A 16474-nucleotide genomic window follows, 5' to 3' on the forward strand; every position below is an offset into this window, starting at 1 on the left:
GAGTAACTCCCTGGAGTTTCACTGCTCCACTTGCCCCCACTCCCCCCACTCCCCGCCCCACCCCAGGAGCTTTTAAACATCGTCCAGCAGCTCCCAAGGCAGGTCTGCTCCCTCTCCCCACTTCCTACGGGGGCCGGGACTTACAGGGAGAGTCTTTTGTTGTGGTCCCCGCGCCCCCATGAGGGGTGGGGATCCCAGAATCAAGCCTACAGCCCAGCATCTCAGGGAGTCTAACCCAGGGTCCCCACCTTCCATCCGGGCCTCTTTCCACCCCAGGGGAGCCCCTCCCAGTTCCCTCTGGCTCCTCTGAGTGTCCTCAGCCTCCCTACTCCCCAGGGTGCCTCAGACCCTCTCCTTCCTGGATGCTGATGGCCCCTCCAATAGTTTGCAGAAGTTGCCATAACAAAGTGCCTGAAACTGGGAAGCTTAAACAGGAATTTATTTTCTCACAGATATGGAGGCTAGAAGTCTGAGATCAAGGAGTTAACAGCATCGATTCCTCTGAGATGGCGCTCCTTGGCTTGTAGATGGCAATCTTCTCCCTGTGTCTTCACATGGTCTTCCCTCTGTGTGTCTGTCCTACCTTCCTCATCTTTTTTTTATGGACACCAGTCACATTGGATTAGGGTCCACCCTAGTGGTTTTATTTAACCTTTTTAAAGACTCCACTTCCTCGTACAAAGATATTCTGAGGTACTGGATGTTAAGACTTCAACATGTGAATTTTGGGGCATACACTGAAGTCCATAACTGCCCCCATGCTTCTTTTCATAGGGACACCTGAGAAACTGGCAACATTACAAATCGTGGCTTGACTCACTGTTTTGGGATTATTTTTTGTTTGGGTTTGGGTTCTGTTCTGTTTGTTGTTGTTTGGGTTTTTTTCTGGGCAGCTTGCAGGATCCCAATTCCCTGACCAGGGATTGATCCTGAGTCACAATAGTGAAAGCCCAGAGTCCTAACCATGGGCCACCAGAGAACTTCCCTTTATTTATTTTATTGTTGAATATTTTGACTTAAAGTAATGGAGAATATATTAAAAATTCAGATAAAAGTTAAAAATTAGCTGTAAGTTATATGAGGTCATTGTACCAAAAAAAAGTTGGGGGAGATATCTTCCAGTATTCCAGAATAGTAAAAACAATTACTCCTTAGTAAAGAAGAATGAACAGAGTTTCAACATAAGTCTTTATTGTTTCACTATCTTCTTACTGGCTAATGAAAACAAAAATAGCAAACACAGGCAAAGTATATGAACATTTTAATAGACATAAAGGTGGCAAATGAGCAAAAGAAAAATGCTTAACATCATGAAACATCAGGGAAGTGGGACTAAAACTACAGTGAGATATTGTTATACACATTTATTAAAAGGGCCAAAACTTTAAAAGTCCAGCCATACCCAACTGTTGGTAAAGATATGGAAGAACCAGTCTCTCACTGCTGACAGAAATACAAAAGGAAACAACTTTTAGTTCACAGTTTGATGTTTCTTGAAAAGTTATAAATTTATTATCCTGTAACTCAGGTATCACACTCTAAGGTATTAGACAAGAGAAATGAAATATATCCATATTGAAGAATTGTACTGAGATGTCTATAGCAATTTTGTTTGATAGAGCTAAAAACCAGGAACTATTCATATATCCAAAAACAAATGAAAGAATAAACAAATAGTGGTATACGCAGAGTATCATACTCCTCAACAACATAAAAAATGAACTACCCACATCAGAACCATTGATGAATCTCAAAATAAACACACTGCATGAGGAGGACGCCAAGGGGAAAAAAGACTAACCACTTTATATAATTCCACTCATAAGTTATAGAAAATGCAGAATATTTTATTATAAAGTAAATCAGTGTTTGCCTGTAAGGCCACGGAGGGCAGAGATTATTAAAAGACATGAGGTAAATATTGTGTAATGTATAGGTTAATTATCATGATTGTTTGATGGTTTCATGGGTTTACATGAATGTCAAAATTTATCAAATGGTACAGTTCAAATATGGACACTATTGTCTATTAACTATACCTAAAAAGCTTTAACAAACAAAAATTCTTACTGTTTTAGAAAAATAAAGCTTAGCAAACCTCTGCTGACACCACCATATCCCTTGTAATGCCCTGGGATCAGCACCTTGCCTCAATAGTAGCAAACACTGGTGAGCAGTGAAGACCATTTACAATTGAGTCAGTAGGAAGGAATGCAGGCTGGGTCACAAAAACCATGTCATTGGACTAAGAGATCTTCCATCATCTTCTTGTTTTCCTGTCTGAGCAGCAATGGCCTTAGGGTGTACAGCCCAGAGAAGCTACAGGAATCCCTAAGACCATCAGATATTTTCTGATGAGGCCCTCAGCTACACAAGACACACAGTTCTGAAGGTCCTGAGAATTTGTGCAGCTCCTCATCCTTCACAGCCGTGGCACCTGGAGCACTGTGGATGCCCTTTTAAAAGAGGAACATTCCAACCAATCTGCTGTAGTCTCCTGTGCTCTCTGCTCCTGGAAAGATTATCAGTCCCCCTGTAATCTTTCAACCAGTGACACACACTCCCAGACATACAGAATTGTGGCCATCAGGGCACATGGCTCCCCTCCAGGACCCGGGGAACAGACTTCCCTCACCACTGCTGAGCAGTATCTCCTGTGAAGAACAGACAATTTTATGCTGTTTCCAGAAGTATTTGAGGTTGTCACACTCTTCCCCTTAGGATATACTCTGTCACAAAAAATTCTAGCATTCTGACTCAAAGCAAGGCAAAGCAAGCCCAAACTGCCAAGAGAACTGCTACCATTCCACCTCCCACCACCCCCATGAGGTACACAAGGGTCGGCATCCCATGAAATCTGTTTCATGTATTTGGGCAGAATCTACTTGTTTTCAAACTACCCCATAAAGTGAATAGAACACTCAAGATTAAAGCTGACTGAAACCATATGGCCTTTGTTACAACAGAAAACCAGAACACTGGAGGCAGGCTGCTCCTGGGTCAGTGCTTTGGAGGCTGGAAATGCCAACATGAGAGTCATGTGAAACCAACAATATCCCCCCAAAAGGTACTCCATCTTTTCAGGTCACCAGCAGAACTCAAATGGAGTCCTTTGGATCATAGCTGTGTCAAGTCCCTGCCCCAACTAATCAGAAAAGAGGGTATTCCAGCCTCTCAGGAAGTCCCCAAGGGAATGGGGGAACACTGCCATTTCCCATTCCCAACATACTGGGGTGGGCGAGCGATGCACAGTCTTGGCACCTGTGGGGTGGTAGAGATTCAGTGCCTTCTGTATCTCTACAGAGCTGATACCACAGAAAGCTGGCAAGGGTACTGGGTAGGTTAACTGGGACTTCCCTGGGGGCTCAGCAGTCAGACCCCACACTTCCACAGCAGGGGGAAGATATTCGATCCCTGGTTGGGGAACTGAGATCCCAATGGCCCCATGGTGTGGCCAAAAAAAAGGGCTGGGTAGGTTAAGGTGTGTTATGCACCTCCCACATCCCTGAATTTATGTTGATGTAGGAGGTTCAGTTCAGGCAGATGATGCCTTCAAGAGGCATGTCCTTGAGTGTTATTTTACTGAAGGAGGAAATACAACATTTTCTGCACATCTGAGTTGATTCTCCTGTGTGAGTTTTGTAAGCAAGCAGGTTAAGTCCTTTGGCTTATGGCTTCCTCACATTTAACACACTCATAAGGCCCATTCCAGTGTGAACTCTCTGGTCTCAAGTGAGGTTAGAGCTTTGGCTGAAGGATTTCTCACACTGGTCACACTTAGGTCTTTCTCCAGTGTGAACTCTTACAGTCACTGAAGCTTCCCCTAAAGGATTTTCCACATTCACTGCATTCTTAGGACCTTTCTCTTGTGTGAATCCTCTGGTGTTTCAGGAGGTTGGATCTTTGACTTAACAATTCCCCCATACGTTTCTTCAGTATAGTTTTCCAATATAGAACAAAGCTGCTGTTTGGCTAAAAGATTTCCCACATTCACTGCACTTAAAAGGCTTTTTCTCCAGTGTGAACTCTGGTGTTTCATGAGGTTGGATCTTTGTCTAAACAATTTCTCATATTCCCCACACTCATAAGGTTCTTCTCCAGTGTGAACTTTCCAGTGGTTACTGAGGCTGTAGCTTTGGCTAAAAGGTCACCCATGTTGGTTGTACTCTTAACACTTTTTTGCCAGTGTCTAATGAGGCTTGAACTTTGGCTAAATGATCTCCCACATTCACTGCACATGTGACATCTTTCTCTGGCGAGAACTCTCTGGTGATGAACAAGTGTGGAGGAAACCACACACACACATGGCCACATCAGAGTTGCGCTCTCAGAAGAGTGTGAGATCAGCTTCCTTAATGTCGGTAGGAAGGGATGTCTCCTGATTCCATGGGAGGGTGCTGTTGGCCTACCTGAGTATCTCCAGGGAAGACAGGGAATTGAAACTGCCTGAGAAGGGATGAGTTGGACTGTGAAGAAAGCTGAGCACTGAAAAATTGATGCTTTTGAACTATGGTGTTGGAGAAGACTCTTGAGAGTCCCTTGGACTGCAAGGAGATCCAACCAGTCCATCCTAAAGGAAATCAGTCCTGGGTGTTCATTGGAAGGACTGATGCTGAAGCTGAAACTCCAGTACTTTGGCCACCTCAAGCAAAGAGTTGACTCATTGGAAAAGACCCTGATGCTGGGAGGGATCGGGGGCAGGAGGAGAAGGGGACGACAGAGGATGAGATGGCTGGATGGCATCACCGACTCAATGGACATGGATTTGAGTAAACTCCGGGAGTTGGTGATGGACAGGGAGGCCTAGCGTGCTGCGATTCATGGGGTTGCAAAGAGTTGGACACGACTGAGTGACTGAACTGAACTGAACTGAGAAGGGATGAGCAGGAACTCCACTTAATCCTCATGAGAAAGAAGACTGTTGGGTTAGGAGACCTTGTGTGCAAGAGCAGAGTGAGGAGAACCAGCACTCAAGCCATTTGAGGTCCTCATGGTTTTACAACACAGCACTGTAGTACCAGCCTTAATTTTAGGCCTTATACCACAACCTGGCAAAAACACCCTGAGTACGCTTTGCCAATTCAGACATGATTGAATAGTTCCAGGGATGTCTCATGATTCCCTGAGCTGCAGCAGCCCCAAATCTTTCTATGGAGTCCTCCATAGGGCAGTTCCTTGCCTCAGAATTTGCCATTCAGAACACATCTGGTCTAAGACACATGTGACCCTCTCCACTCCTGGGCTGTACTCTCAGCCATCACAACTTTCTTCTGTTCACCCAACCCACATTGAAAGTTCAATCCCATTTAATGGAACACTCCAGCCCTCATGACTCTCATAATAACCAGGTTTGCCCTAGACTTTAGTCTCCAGGCTGAAAGAAGCACCCCAGATCCTAAGTACTCACAGATAAGTGCTTGAAATGGTGAATAAGCACCAGCCCCAGTCTGAGTGACATCTTCAAGAATCTTTTGTTTCTGCATTCACACATCCATCTAATGCCTATTCTCCCCTTGGAAGCCTAGCCATCTGCCAGACTATCCTGTCCCTGACACATTCCTTTTGAGGCCACTTACCTGCCTCAGTGTGTTTGTAAAGCCCCAAACCAGGCACTCATACAAAAAACCTAGTGCACCGTCTCCACCACCCCCTGTCTGCCCCCCTAATAGTTTTACCACCATAATCTGAAGTTTGTTGCTGTTTTTGTTCAGTCACTAAGTCCTGCCTGACTCTTTGCGACCCCATGAACTGCAGCATGCCAGGCTTCCCTGTCCTTCACTATCTCCCAGAGTTTGCTCAAACTCATGTCCATCGAGTTGGTGATGCCATCCAACCATCTTATCCTCTGTCACCCGCTTCTCCTCCCATGACAGAACAGAAGGTAATCTGGAGTATTTTGTCCCTCACCAAATGTACATACACTGGAAACTGACTTTATGCTTTGGGGTCAATGCATTTGAATTGAAATAAGATAAAGTTTATTAGCTCATGCTAACAGTGGGCATGTTTTATGTTTGAAAGACTCTACAAATAATCTTTTTTATCTGTAGCCTTGACGTGGGTTGCTAATGCTAAGTTGCGTCAGTCGTGTCCGACTCTGTGACCCCATAAACGGCAGCCCACCAGGCTCCGCCATCCCTGGGATTCTCCAGGCAAGAACCCTGGAGTGGGTTGCCATTTCCTTCTCCAATGCAGGAAAGTGAAAAGTGAAAGTGAAGTCGCTCAGTCATGTCTGACTCAGCGACCCCGATGGACTGCAGCCTACCAGGCTCCTCCGTCCATGGGATTTTCCAGGCAAGGGTAACTGGAGTTGGGTGCCATTGCCTTTTCCGTGACGGGGGTTGGTTGACGCCAAAAAACAGTATTTTTGGCCTCTGGGAGCATGCTTAGCTTCACCGAGTCTGAAACATGTCTCCAAACACTTGGGTGATCAGCTGCAGAGAGCACTTGGCAGAAATGCAATCATGATCCCTTTAAACATGGGGCGAAGCTCACCTGTATGTGCCACTTCCCAAACTCCCCTCCTGGCCACCTTTGCAAGAAGCCCAGTCCCCGCTCTCTGGGGAATCTATGGGGACTACATTACCCACAATGCTCAGAGTCGAGCGGCAGCAATGCTACCCAATGAGAGCTTAGAAAGAGGAGGCCGCGTAACGTGAGGGAGGAACTTCCTGCTTCCTCCGCTTGGGGGCCATGTTAGCTGTTCGCGGTTTTGTTTAACCGGTGTGAAAGGTTGGGGAATTCTGGGCCAATCCTGAGGTGACGGAATTGAAGAAGTCCGAGAGAGAGTTTCTGTCCCCGCTGCACAGAGGCGGGTCTCAGGCTCGACGCCGCCGCCCGGGGTGCCCCATCCCAGGCCTCGGATCGGGACCGCCGCGCCCGTCTACTCTCTCCTGTCCTGGCCCCGCTCCGCCCCCCAGAGTCCGATGGCAGCGGCAGCGGCGAAGAACCCGCTTCAGGTAAACGCTGGTCCTCCGAGCCCTGACCCCACCAGATATTAAAAACCTAGGGTCTAGGACGTGAGGCGGTCGTGGGTGGGACCCTGTTTCTGATAGTGTGATGGCGCGTGGGAGAGGGTGACAGGCAGAGGGACACCTGTTAAAAGGGCGAACCGAGCGCTGCGGCACCGAGACTGAATGGGTACCAGCGTCCCAGTCTTCAGGGCCAAGCAGGGGTATCGGGAGGCCTGAGCCCATCGAACCCCGCCATAGACTCATCCCTCAAGAGTTGGCGATTTCCACATTTCCTACGGCTACAGAGGCACTTTTTTTGGAGCCAGCACGCCAAGTGCTGTTGGGAGGGTGTCCCATTTCCTCATTGGCGCTGACCGCCAGCCACATGTTCTCTGGATTGTGGTTTCTTGAGATCTTTTGCTGCCTTGTCCCCAGTTTGGGATCTGGAAGCCTTGGAGAAACCCCACGGCCAGGGTTATATGAAGGGACTTTTGTTTCTGACAGCCATCATAAACAGGTATGAAAGGTCTTGAGTCTTCGTTGTGCGTGCAGGATTTTAGTTGTGGCACGAGGAATCTTTAGTTGCAGCGTGCAGACTCTTAGTTGTGACTTGTGGGATCTAGTTTCCTGACCAGGGATTTTACCCCCGGTCCACTGCATTGGGAGCTTGGAGTCTTAGCCTGTGGACCACCAGAGAAGTCCCACGTTGTATTTTCTGATGTGAAGGATGAGGGAGTAAAACAGGATTCAGGTATACTTCTTGCGCATTGTTTTGTTTTGAGCAGGTATGGTAATGGGAGCTCTGATGAGGAAGTTGGTAACAGGAGTAATATTCTCCAGAGATATTAGAAACTTCCGAGATGTTTCTGAGAGCATTAGGTGGTGGCATTAACTGAGCAGCTAAATACACAAGTCTAGAATTCTTGGGTGTGGGACAGTGAGGAGGTGGTGATTATAGTCATGTTGCTGTTTGATCCAATCTCATAGATTATGCATACCTGAAAAGGGAATATCCTTGATGACACCAGGGTCCTGGAATTGGGACTTATGTGACCTGGGCCACATAAGTGGAATATTCAGGCACGAGTTTGTGGATCCCTCTATGCCAGGTCAACAACTTTGATACCTATCTACCCACCTCTTCCTGTAGATGACTGGTTCCAGTGATAAGTGGGACCATTTGAAGACGGTGGCCTTAGTGGTGCCAGGGCCTGATTTCTTCTCTGAATTGGAGAGTTTGGGAGGAAGATGGGCACGGGGTGGATGTATGTGGGGGGGGCGGGCAGTGGGGGGTGGGAGGGAGTGGATAGTTCTTGAGAAGGGGGCTATTTATGATTTCATCTGTCCCCATCTTGCCAGGTCAGTGTGACCTTTGAGGATGTGGCTGTGTACTTCTCCTGGGAGGAATGGGGTCTCCTTGATGATGCTCAGAGATGCCTGTACCACAGCGTGATGCTGGAAAACTTGTCACTTGTAATCTCCTTGGGTAAGACTGTCAAACTCATCTCTGTTCCTTGAACTGTCTCTGCCCTTTTTTTTCCCAGGAGCATTCTGTCCTCACATCAGGACCCTGGACACTGCTTCCTTCCCCAGTTCCCTGGGTTGGTGCTGTGGTTGGTTGGGCTGAGATTTGTGCACTGTGTTCTCCTTCCTTTAGCATATCCAACACTAGCCTTCCTGTCGACTTGCACTCTTATTATTATTATTTTTTTAAATTCTTTTCATTATTCTTTTCCATTATGGTTTATCATAGATTTTGAATTCCTTGGTTCTTGTGTCATCAGAATGCCATCTATTTGATCATTGAGAGGGTGGAATCGGGTTGAAGAGCCCACAGAGTTTCACAGGATGTATATGAATCAAGCAAGATGGCTCAGATGGAGCCTGGCCCTACATCGTAGCACATAAGAGACATGATGACAGTGCTGTATTCAAACTGCAACAGAAACCTATTGTGTTTGACTAGAGTTTTGATTCCAGTGGCCACACTTCATTTGTGTCTTTCCTTCTTCCCCTTTCTTGATACTTTGCTGATTCATGACTTCTTTTGTCACTTATACTGTTACTTCCAGCCTGTGGTTAACCTCACATTTCTGGACTTCTCTCTCACCTGTTTTTCTTACCACTGCATCTACAGTGCTTTCCATATTGGCCTCTGTGTATTGTTTCATGAGGTGTGCACACATTCTTAAATAGTCCTGCAACACCAGGTGCCCTATACAGTTGTATTTTCTTGGGTCTTGACACAGCTTTTTTAAAATTATTATTTAATTTTTATTCTTTTGAGTGTGTGTATGTGACACAGCCTTTTTATACAGTGTTCATGTGTCACCAAAAGACAAGTTCCTTTTGAAAGTTGGTTGTTGAGGAATGAATTGCAGACCCTGTCTCTCTGCTGTGTGTTCACCACATGGTTGTGCCCTTCACCTCATAAGGTCTCTCCCATTCTCTGATCTTGATAGCCCAGTAGTGCTAAGCAGCCCCATCCTCAACCAGAACCAACTCTTTGTTCCTGCAAACAATCGCATGGAGAGGTTCTTGGGTTTATTACACTGAACTTGTGTAGCAGTTACCGCCTCCCACCAAAGTCAGTGTGCACTTCACCAGCATTACTTGTTTTCAGGTTGTTGGCATGGAGCAGAGGATGAAGAGGCACCTTCTGAACAGAACATTTCTGTACGTGGACTGTCACAGGTCAGGATTCCCAAAGCAGGCATGTTCTCCCAGAAGGCCCATTTTTGTGAGCTATGTGACCTGGACTTGGGAGACATTTTGCACTTGACTGAGCATCAGAAGCAGAAACTGTATGATATTGGGGCATGGGAGAAACACTTGTATTTCAGTGTAAAACATCAGCACCGCAAGCAGCACATTGGAGAGAAATGCCTCAAAAGCAAGATGGGCAAAGCCTCATTTATGAACAACTGCAGATTTTTTGTGTTGGAGAAGTCAGTTTCCTGTGGGGAGTCCACACAGACCAGGGATAAGTCAAATAGGAGAACTGAGTGTGGAGCAGCCTTTCATAGGGGGAAAACTCGTTACAGCCCTGGAGAATGCACTGAAGACTTCAGTTGCAGACATATACTTTCTCAGCACCAGAGAGTCCCCATTAGAGAAAAATGCTACACGTGCAGTGAATGTGGGAAATCTTTTAGCAAAAGCTACAGCCTCAATGACCATTGGAGAGTTCATACAGGAGAAAAGCCTTATGAGTGTGGGGAATGTGGGAAATCCTTTAGACAGAGCTCTAGCCTCATTCAGCATCGGAGAGTTCACACTGGAGCAAGACCTCACGAGTGTGATGAATGTGGAAAATTATTTAGCAACAAATCCAACCTCATTAAACATCGGAGAATTCATACTGGAGAAAGGCCGTATGAGTGTAGTGAATGTGGGAAATCCTTTAGCGAAAGCTCTGCACTCCTTCAACACCGGAGTGTTCACACTGGAGAAAGGCCTTATGAGTGCAGTGAATGTGGAAAATTCTTTACCTACCATTCCAGTCTCATAAAACACCAGAGAGTTCACTCTGGATCAAGGCCCTATGAGTGCAATGAATGTGGAAAATCCTTTACCCAAAACTCTAGCCTCATTGAACACCGTAGAGTTCATAGTGGAGAAAGGCCTTACAAGTGCAGCGAATGTGGGAAATCTTTTAGCCAAAGCTCTGCACTTCTGCAGCATCGGAGAGTTCACACTGGAGAGAGGCCTTATGAGTGCAGTGAATGTGGGAAATTCTTTACTTACAGCTCCAGTCTCTTAAAACACCAGAGAGTTCACACGGGATCAAGGCCTTATGAGTGCAGCGAATGTGGGAAATCTTTTACTCAAAACTCCAGCCTCATTAAACACAGGAGAATTCATACTGGAGAAAGGCCTTATGAGTGTAGTGAATGTGGGAAATCTTTTAGCCATCGCTCTAGCCTTATTAAACACCGAAGAGTTCACACTTGTTAAAGGCCCGATAAGTGCAGTGAGTTTGGGAAATCTTTTACCCATAAGTCCAGCTTCAGTGACCACTACAGTGTTTACATCGGAGAAACGCTTTGTGCGTATTTGCATGTGGGAAATTAATCTTTAGGCTCCTAAAACAGAATAATGTCACATTGGATGAACGCCTTGTGAGTATGGCAGACATGGAAAATCGTGTAGCTTAAGTCTAGCTTCAGTATGCTCCAGAGAATTCAGTGGAGAAAGGCCTTATAAGTTCAGCAAATGTGAGAAAGCCTTCAGCTGAAGAACGTATCTCACTGGATACCACAAATTTCAAATGGGAGCACTACCTTCAATGTGCAGGTATATATGATTTCTTTGTTGAGTGCAACAACACTGGAGGAGAGCCCTTATGAAGATGCCATTTGCCTGTTTTGAACCTCATTCATCCAAACATCCACTTAATTTCAGGTATGTGGGAACTGTGTTGCAGTTTTTAACCTGTCCAGAACCCGTGCCAGATTGATGTCACTGCCAGTTCTGTAGCAGAAATCATATCACCCCTAACCACCAGGCAGATTTCTATTGTGTGCAGCATTCACCCAGCCTAGTGTGTTCAGGGAAGGAAAGCCCAGTGCTGACCCATTTGTGGGATGATTCATGAGCAGCTTGAGCACTTAAGTCTTTGCCAGTTTTTTTCCCTCCTTCATGAGTTAAGACATGGACCTTACCCAGTTTTGGCCTAAAGGACTCTGCTGGTGATTTGAAAAGATGGGCTACACTTTTCAGGGATATTGTTGGTTTCATTAGACTCTAGTGATGGGATTTTCCAGCCTCCAAGACATCAAACCGGGAAAGTCAGCCTCCCCTTGCTCTTGTTTGTAGAATAGTAAAGGTCTTACTGTTTAAGCCACCATTTATCTTAGCAGTTCCTTCACTGTATGGGGTGGTTTGTTGTTAATTGGGTTTGCTAGCCTGAAGAAATGAAATGCTCTGGTGAGGATCCCAAATTGTGTGCCTCAGTGGAGACGGTATGATGGCAGAATATGCCTCTCCAATTGTGGCCTAGGTTGTATTGCTGCTCAAAGCCTTCAACAAAAAATTGTAGGGCTTTGTGGTCCTAATTTATAAATTGTATGCCATGCTATTTTTCAGGTTCAGAGTTCAAACTGAGGAAGGGGCTGTTTCTGATTGCTGTGACTACTCTCAGTGCTTCTGAGAGCAACATAAATTTGTTCTCTTGTTCACAGGCGATACTGCATCTTGCTCAGCACTGTTGAAGGAAATCTGTTCCCCAAGTTCTGCAGTGGAGCCCTGTGCCTTGATGTCCTGAATTCTGTAGAGTAACATCACTGATTTTAAGATTATAGAAACACTGGATTAGTGAAGGAGACTGCAGCATACTGATTAGAATGTGCCTCTTTCAAAAGGTCACTCAAAATGTTTAGTCACTATGGCTTTGGGGGATAAGCAGGTATGGAAATTCTCAGGACTTCCAAAACCTTCTATCTGTATAACTTAGGGCCTTGTCAAGGAAAATAATATAAAGGTTTTGTGGATTCCTCTGGCCTTTCTGGGCTGTTCACCTAAGGCCATTGTTGTGCCTTAGAACAAGGATAGAGAGGAGAGAGCTCCTTAGTCAGCTCTGTGAGATTTGTGACCCATCCAGTATCCATGTTGAATGAAGTTTCCACTTCAAAAATTGCTCACCTGTTTTTGCTGCCACTGAGGCAAGTACTGAACCTGTCCATTGAGTCAGTATGGTTGCCAAACCTGATGTTCTAAATGAGGCAATCCTGTCTCTATTTAAACTATACAATTTGGTGATTTTTTACATTTATGTAAGTCCATGAAACCATCAAACAATCATGATAGTTTCTGTCACCTCATACTTACCTTGAATCTCTTTGTCCTCCAAACAGCCATTAATTTGCTTTTCATTATAACAGATTAGTTTGCATTTTCTAGAACTTTATATAATTGAAATCATGAAGTGTTTAGTCTTTTTTTTTTCCTTTCGGTACCCTTCTATGACATGTTTATTTTGCAATTCATCAGTGGTGCTTATATGAGTAGTTCTTTTATATTATTGAGAATTATGTTCTATCACTGTACCACAATTTATTTATTCATCTGTTTATGGATATTATTTCTAGTTTTGGCTGTTACAAATAAAAGCCATATAGAAATTGGATATAGTTCTTCATATTGAATCGTTTCCTTTCTCTCATGCTGATACCTCAAAATGCAATACCTGAATAAGAGTGTAGGTGAATATATAACTTTTCCAGAAACACCAAATTGTCTTTTAAAATGATTGCTCCCTTTTGTATTCCTGCCTGCAGTGTGAGTTCCAGTTCTCTTATATCCTCGCTAAAGTGAATATGATTTGCTTTTAAAAATTTGACTCTTTGATTAAATGTATATAGCATTAGAGCACTGTGGTTTTAGTTTAATTTCCCTTATATTTCATAATGTTGAGCATAGTTGGTGTATAGGAGATACAGAAGAAGGGTCAACATATTAAACAGTTCAAAAGACTCAATAAGCCAAATCTGGATCATGGCAAATTCTAATGAACAAATGGCAAGTGAATAATATGATTAAAAGAAAATGGTAAGTGGGGGATTTCCCTAGCTATCCAGTGGCTAAGACTCGGCACTTCCACTGCTCGGGGTATGTGTTCAATCCTGGTTGGGGAACTAAGATTCCCACAAGCTGCATGGCCTGGCCAAAAGAAAGCCTCCAAGGAAATTCCAATAGATACTTCTACTCTAGGAGAACTTACCCTACCCACTGCCCACTAAGAGTAACTGAACTAATCAGTTTACCTTGAATACAACAGTTTATGGCCAAAGTTCTCAGCACGGCATTTTTTTTAAAAAAGGTGAGTGGTACATAGAGGTTAAAAAACTTGCAAGACATACCTACTTATTGCCTAAGATAAATTTTATATCCAGACTGCAGTCAGTCTACATTAAGTAATGAATGCAACTGACACAATTCAGCACTTAAAATTTTAAATATTTTGATTTTATGTAACAAAATTATTGGAATTATATAAGGATCTTTACATTTTAGAAATACCTCCTGAAGAGGTTATGTGTGAAATGACATGGTGTCTGTGATTATAAATAAAATAAACCACTAAGTGCATAGGGATAGATAAAATAAGAACAACCATAAAAAGATAAATAGGGAATTCCCTGGCAATCCAGTGGTTAGGACTCCATGCTTCCACCGCAGAGGGCCTGGGTTTGATCCCTGGTTGGGGAACTAAGATTCTGCAAGCTGTGTAGTGTAGGATAAATAATGACAGACGTTACTTCCTAGTGGTCTTCTAATTTTGGACATAGGTGAAAGCAGCCATTACAAAGGGTAGAGTATGTGCTGTTAACTTTGTGTGGTGAGAAGGATAAATTTAAAAGGCCAGGAGGAAACTGAGTTTTGAAACTCTGAATGTAAATGTCAAAATGGATATTTTAAACATAAGCAAACTTGTCACTTCCTGATCTTGTTTTTATTTTAATAGCTATCATTTTTCATATTTATGTGGCCATATTATTCCATTTTATTTTATCTGATACACAAAATCCTACATAGATTTCAAGGTCATTTGTAACTTTAAAGTAGAAAAAATAGCATTAACATAAAAAATGAGAACAGGAAAAAGCCTTAGATATCATGATTCCCACTTTCCTTCTTAAGCAGATAAGTAAATTAGGGCCCAGAAAGGAGAAGTGAGTGACTTGGAGAGCTCGTTAGTAGCAGACTTGGAATTAAACCCAGGCTTAGTAACCCCTTGGTCCAGTGTTTTGTGTTTTTTCATAGTCACAGTTTTAACTTTTTTATTTAAAGTTTTTATTTTTTACAGCAGTTTAGGTTCATAACAAAATTAAGAGGAAAGTGTCCTGCTGCTGCACATGCATCACCTCCATTACCAACATCCCCCACCAGAGTGGTCCTGTTATAATTGAGGAACCTACACTGATTCATTTTTGTCACGCAGTGTTTATATAGTTCATATGAGGGTTTACTGTGGGTGATGTATATTCTGAGTTTGAATATATTTGAACAAATTTATAATTGGTGGCTTAGTAGTAAAGAATCTGCCTGCCAATACGGGAGACACGGGTTCAATCCATGGGTTGGGAAGATCACCTAGAGGAGGAAATGGCAACCCACTCTATCAGTATTCTTGCCTGGGAAATTTCATGGACAGAGGCGCCTGGTAGGGCATGGGGTTGCAAAGGATTGGACACAACTTAGTTTCTAAACAATAACCAGTGCATCACTATAGGATCACATAGAGTAGTTTCACTACCCTAAAATTCCTCTATTCTGTGTATTCATCCCTCCCCACATTGCCTGGGAACCAGTGATCTTTTATTACATCTCCATAGTTTAGCCTTTCCCAGAATGCCATATAGTTGGAATCATACAGTATATGGCTTTTTCAGATGGCTGTTTTTACTTACTAACATGCATTTTAAGTTTCCTCTGTAAAACAAATCAAAAAGGTTCCTCCATCGTGGCTTGATAGTGCGTTTCTTTTTAAAACTGAATGATGTTCCATTGTCTGGATATACCACCATTTATCCATTCACCTATTGAAGGAGACATCTTGGTTGCTTCCAGATTTTTGCAATTATGAATAAAGCTACTATAAACAATTATGTACAGGTTTTTGTGTGAACATAAGTTTTAGAGTCCTTTGGGTAGATACCAAGGTGTCCTATTGCTGGTAAGAGTATGTTAGTTTCCTAAGAAGCTGCCAATATTTCTTCCAAGGTGGCCATACTGTTTTTACCAGCAGTGAATGAATGAGTTCCTGTTGTTCCACATCGTCAGCAGCATTTGGTGTTTCAGTGTATATATAGTTTGGAGTTTAATAGATGTGCAATGGTACTCATTGTGAAGAATTTTTGCATCAATGCTCATGGTCTGAAATTTTCTTCTGGTATCTTTTGTTTGGGTGTTATGGCAAGGTTAGTCTCTGAGAATGAGTTAGGAATTATTCCTTCTGTTTCTGTTCTCTGAAAGAGAATTTGCATAATTTCTTCCTTAAACATTTACTGGAATACACCAGTGAACCCATTTTAGTATGTTGTATTCTGTTTTAGGAAGTTAATAATTACTGATTCAGTTTTCTCTGTTGCTTTATCTTTTTATATTCCTATTACTCATAATTTACAGCTTTTGCAGTTGTCCTACAGTTGAGTATTCTGTTTTGTCCCACCCCCAGTTTTGGTGGTTTCTATTGAGATACCCTCAAGTCAGAATCTTTTCTTCACTATATCCAGTCTACAAATAAGCTTATTGAAAGCATTCTTTACTTTTGTTACAGAATTGTTTATCTGTACCATTTCTTCTTGGCTCTATGGTAGAATTTCCATCGCAGTTAATATTGCATGTCTGTTCATCTACTTTATCCAGAAGAGCACTAAACATACTAATTGTTTAAAATTTCTGGTCTCATAATTCCATATGTCTGACTTGTCTTGAGTCTGATTCTGATACTTGCTCTGTCCAGACTGTTTTTTTTCTTTTTTCTCTTCAAACTTTGAAAAAAAATTTCATTATGCCTT

General features: G+C 43.3%; 1 protein-coding gene across 1 annotated transcript; it reads left to right on the forward strand.

Annotated features, from left to right (window-relative positions):
- The first annotated feature begins 6692 nt into the window (after positions 1 to 6692).
- On the forward strand, positions 6693 to 13080 carry LOC133054995 (zinc finger protein 154-like). The gene is made up of 4 exons (XM_061140446.1): positions 6693 to 6959; positions 8313 to 8439; positions 9577 to 11357; positions 12137 to 13080. Exons 1-3 carry the CDS (start codon positions 6927 to 6929, stop codon positions 10908 to 10910), a joined length of 1494 nt encoding a protein of 497 aa, XP_060996429.1. The 5' UTR covers positions 6693 to 6926; the 3' UTR covers positions 10911 to 11357; positions 12137 to 13080.
- The last annotated feature ends 3394 nt before the right edge of the window (positions 13081 to 16474 follow it).

The sequence above is a fragment of the Dama dama genome, chromosome 4 (assembly GCF_033118175.1).
Source record: "Dama dama isolate Ldn47 chromosome 4, ASM3311817v1, whole genome shotgun sequence".
In the NCBI taxonomy this organism is placed as follows: Eukaryota; Metazoa; Chordata; class Mammalia; order Artiodactyla; family Cervidae; genus Dama; species Dama dama.

What these genes read in the sequence shown, in the direction of transcription:
- LOC133054995 (XM_061140446.1), top strand. Translation starts at nt 6,927, where the DNA reads ATGGCAGCGGCAGCGGCGAAGAACCCGCTTCAG. An exon ending in CGGCGAAGAACCCGCTTCAG is followed by an intron (nt 6,960 to 8,312) that starts GTAAACGCTGGT and finishes CCATCTTGCCAG; the next exon opens with GTCAGTGTGACCTTTGAGGA. An exon ending in GTCACTTGTAATCTCCTTGG is followed by an intron (nt 8,440 to 9,576) that starts GTAAGACTGTCA and finishes ACTTGTTTTCAG; the next exon opens with GTTGTTGGCATGGAGCAGAG.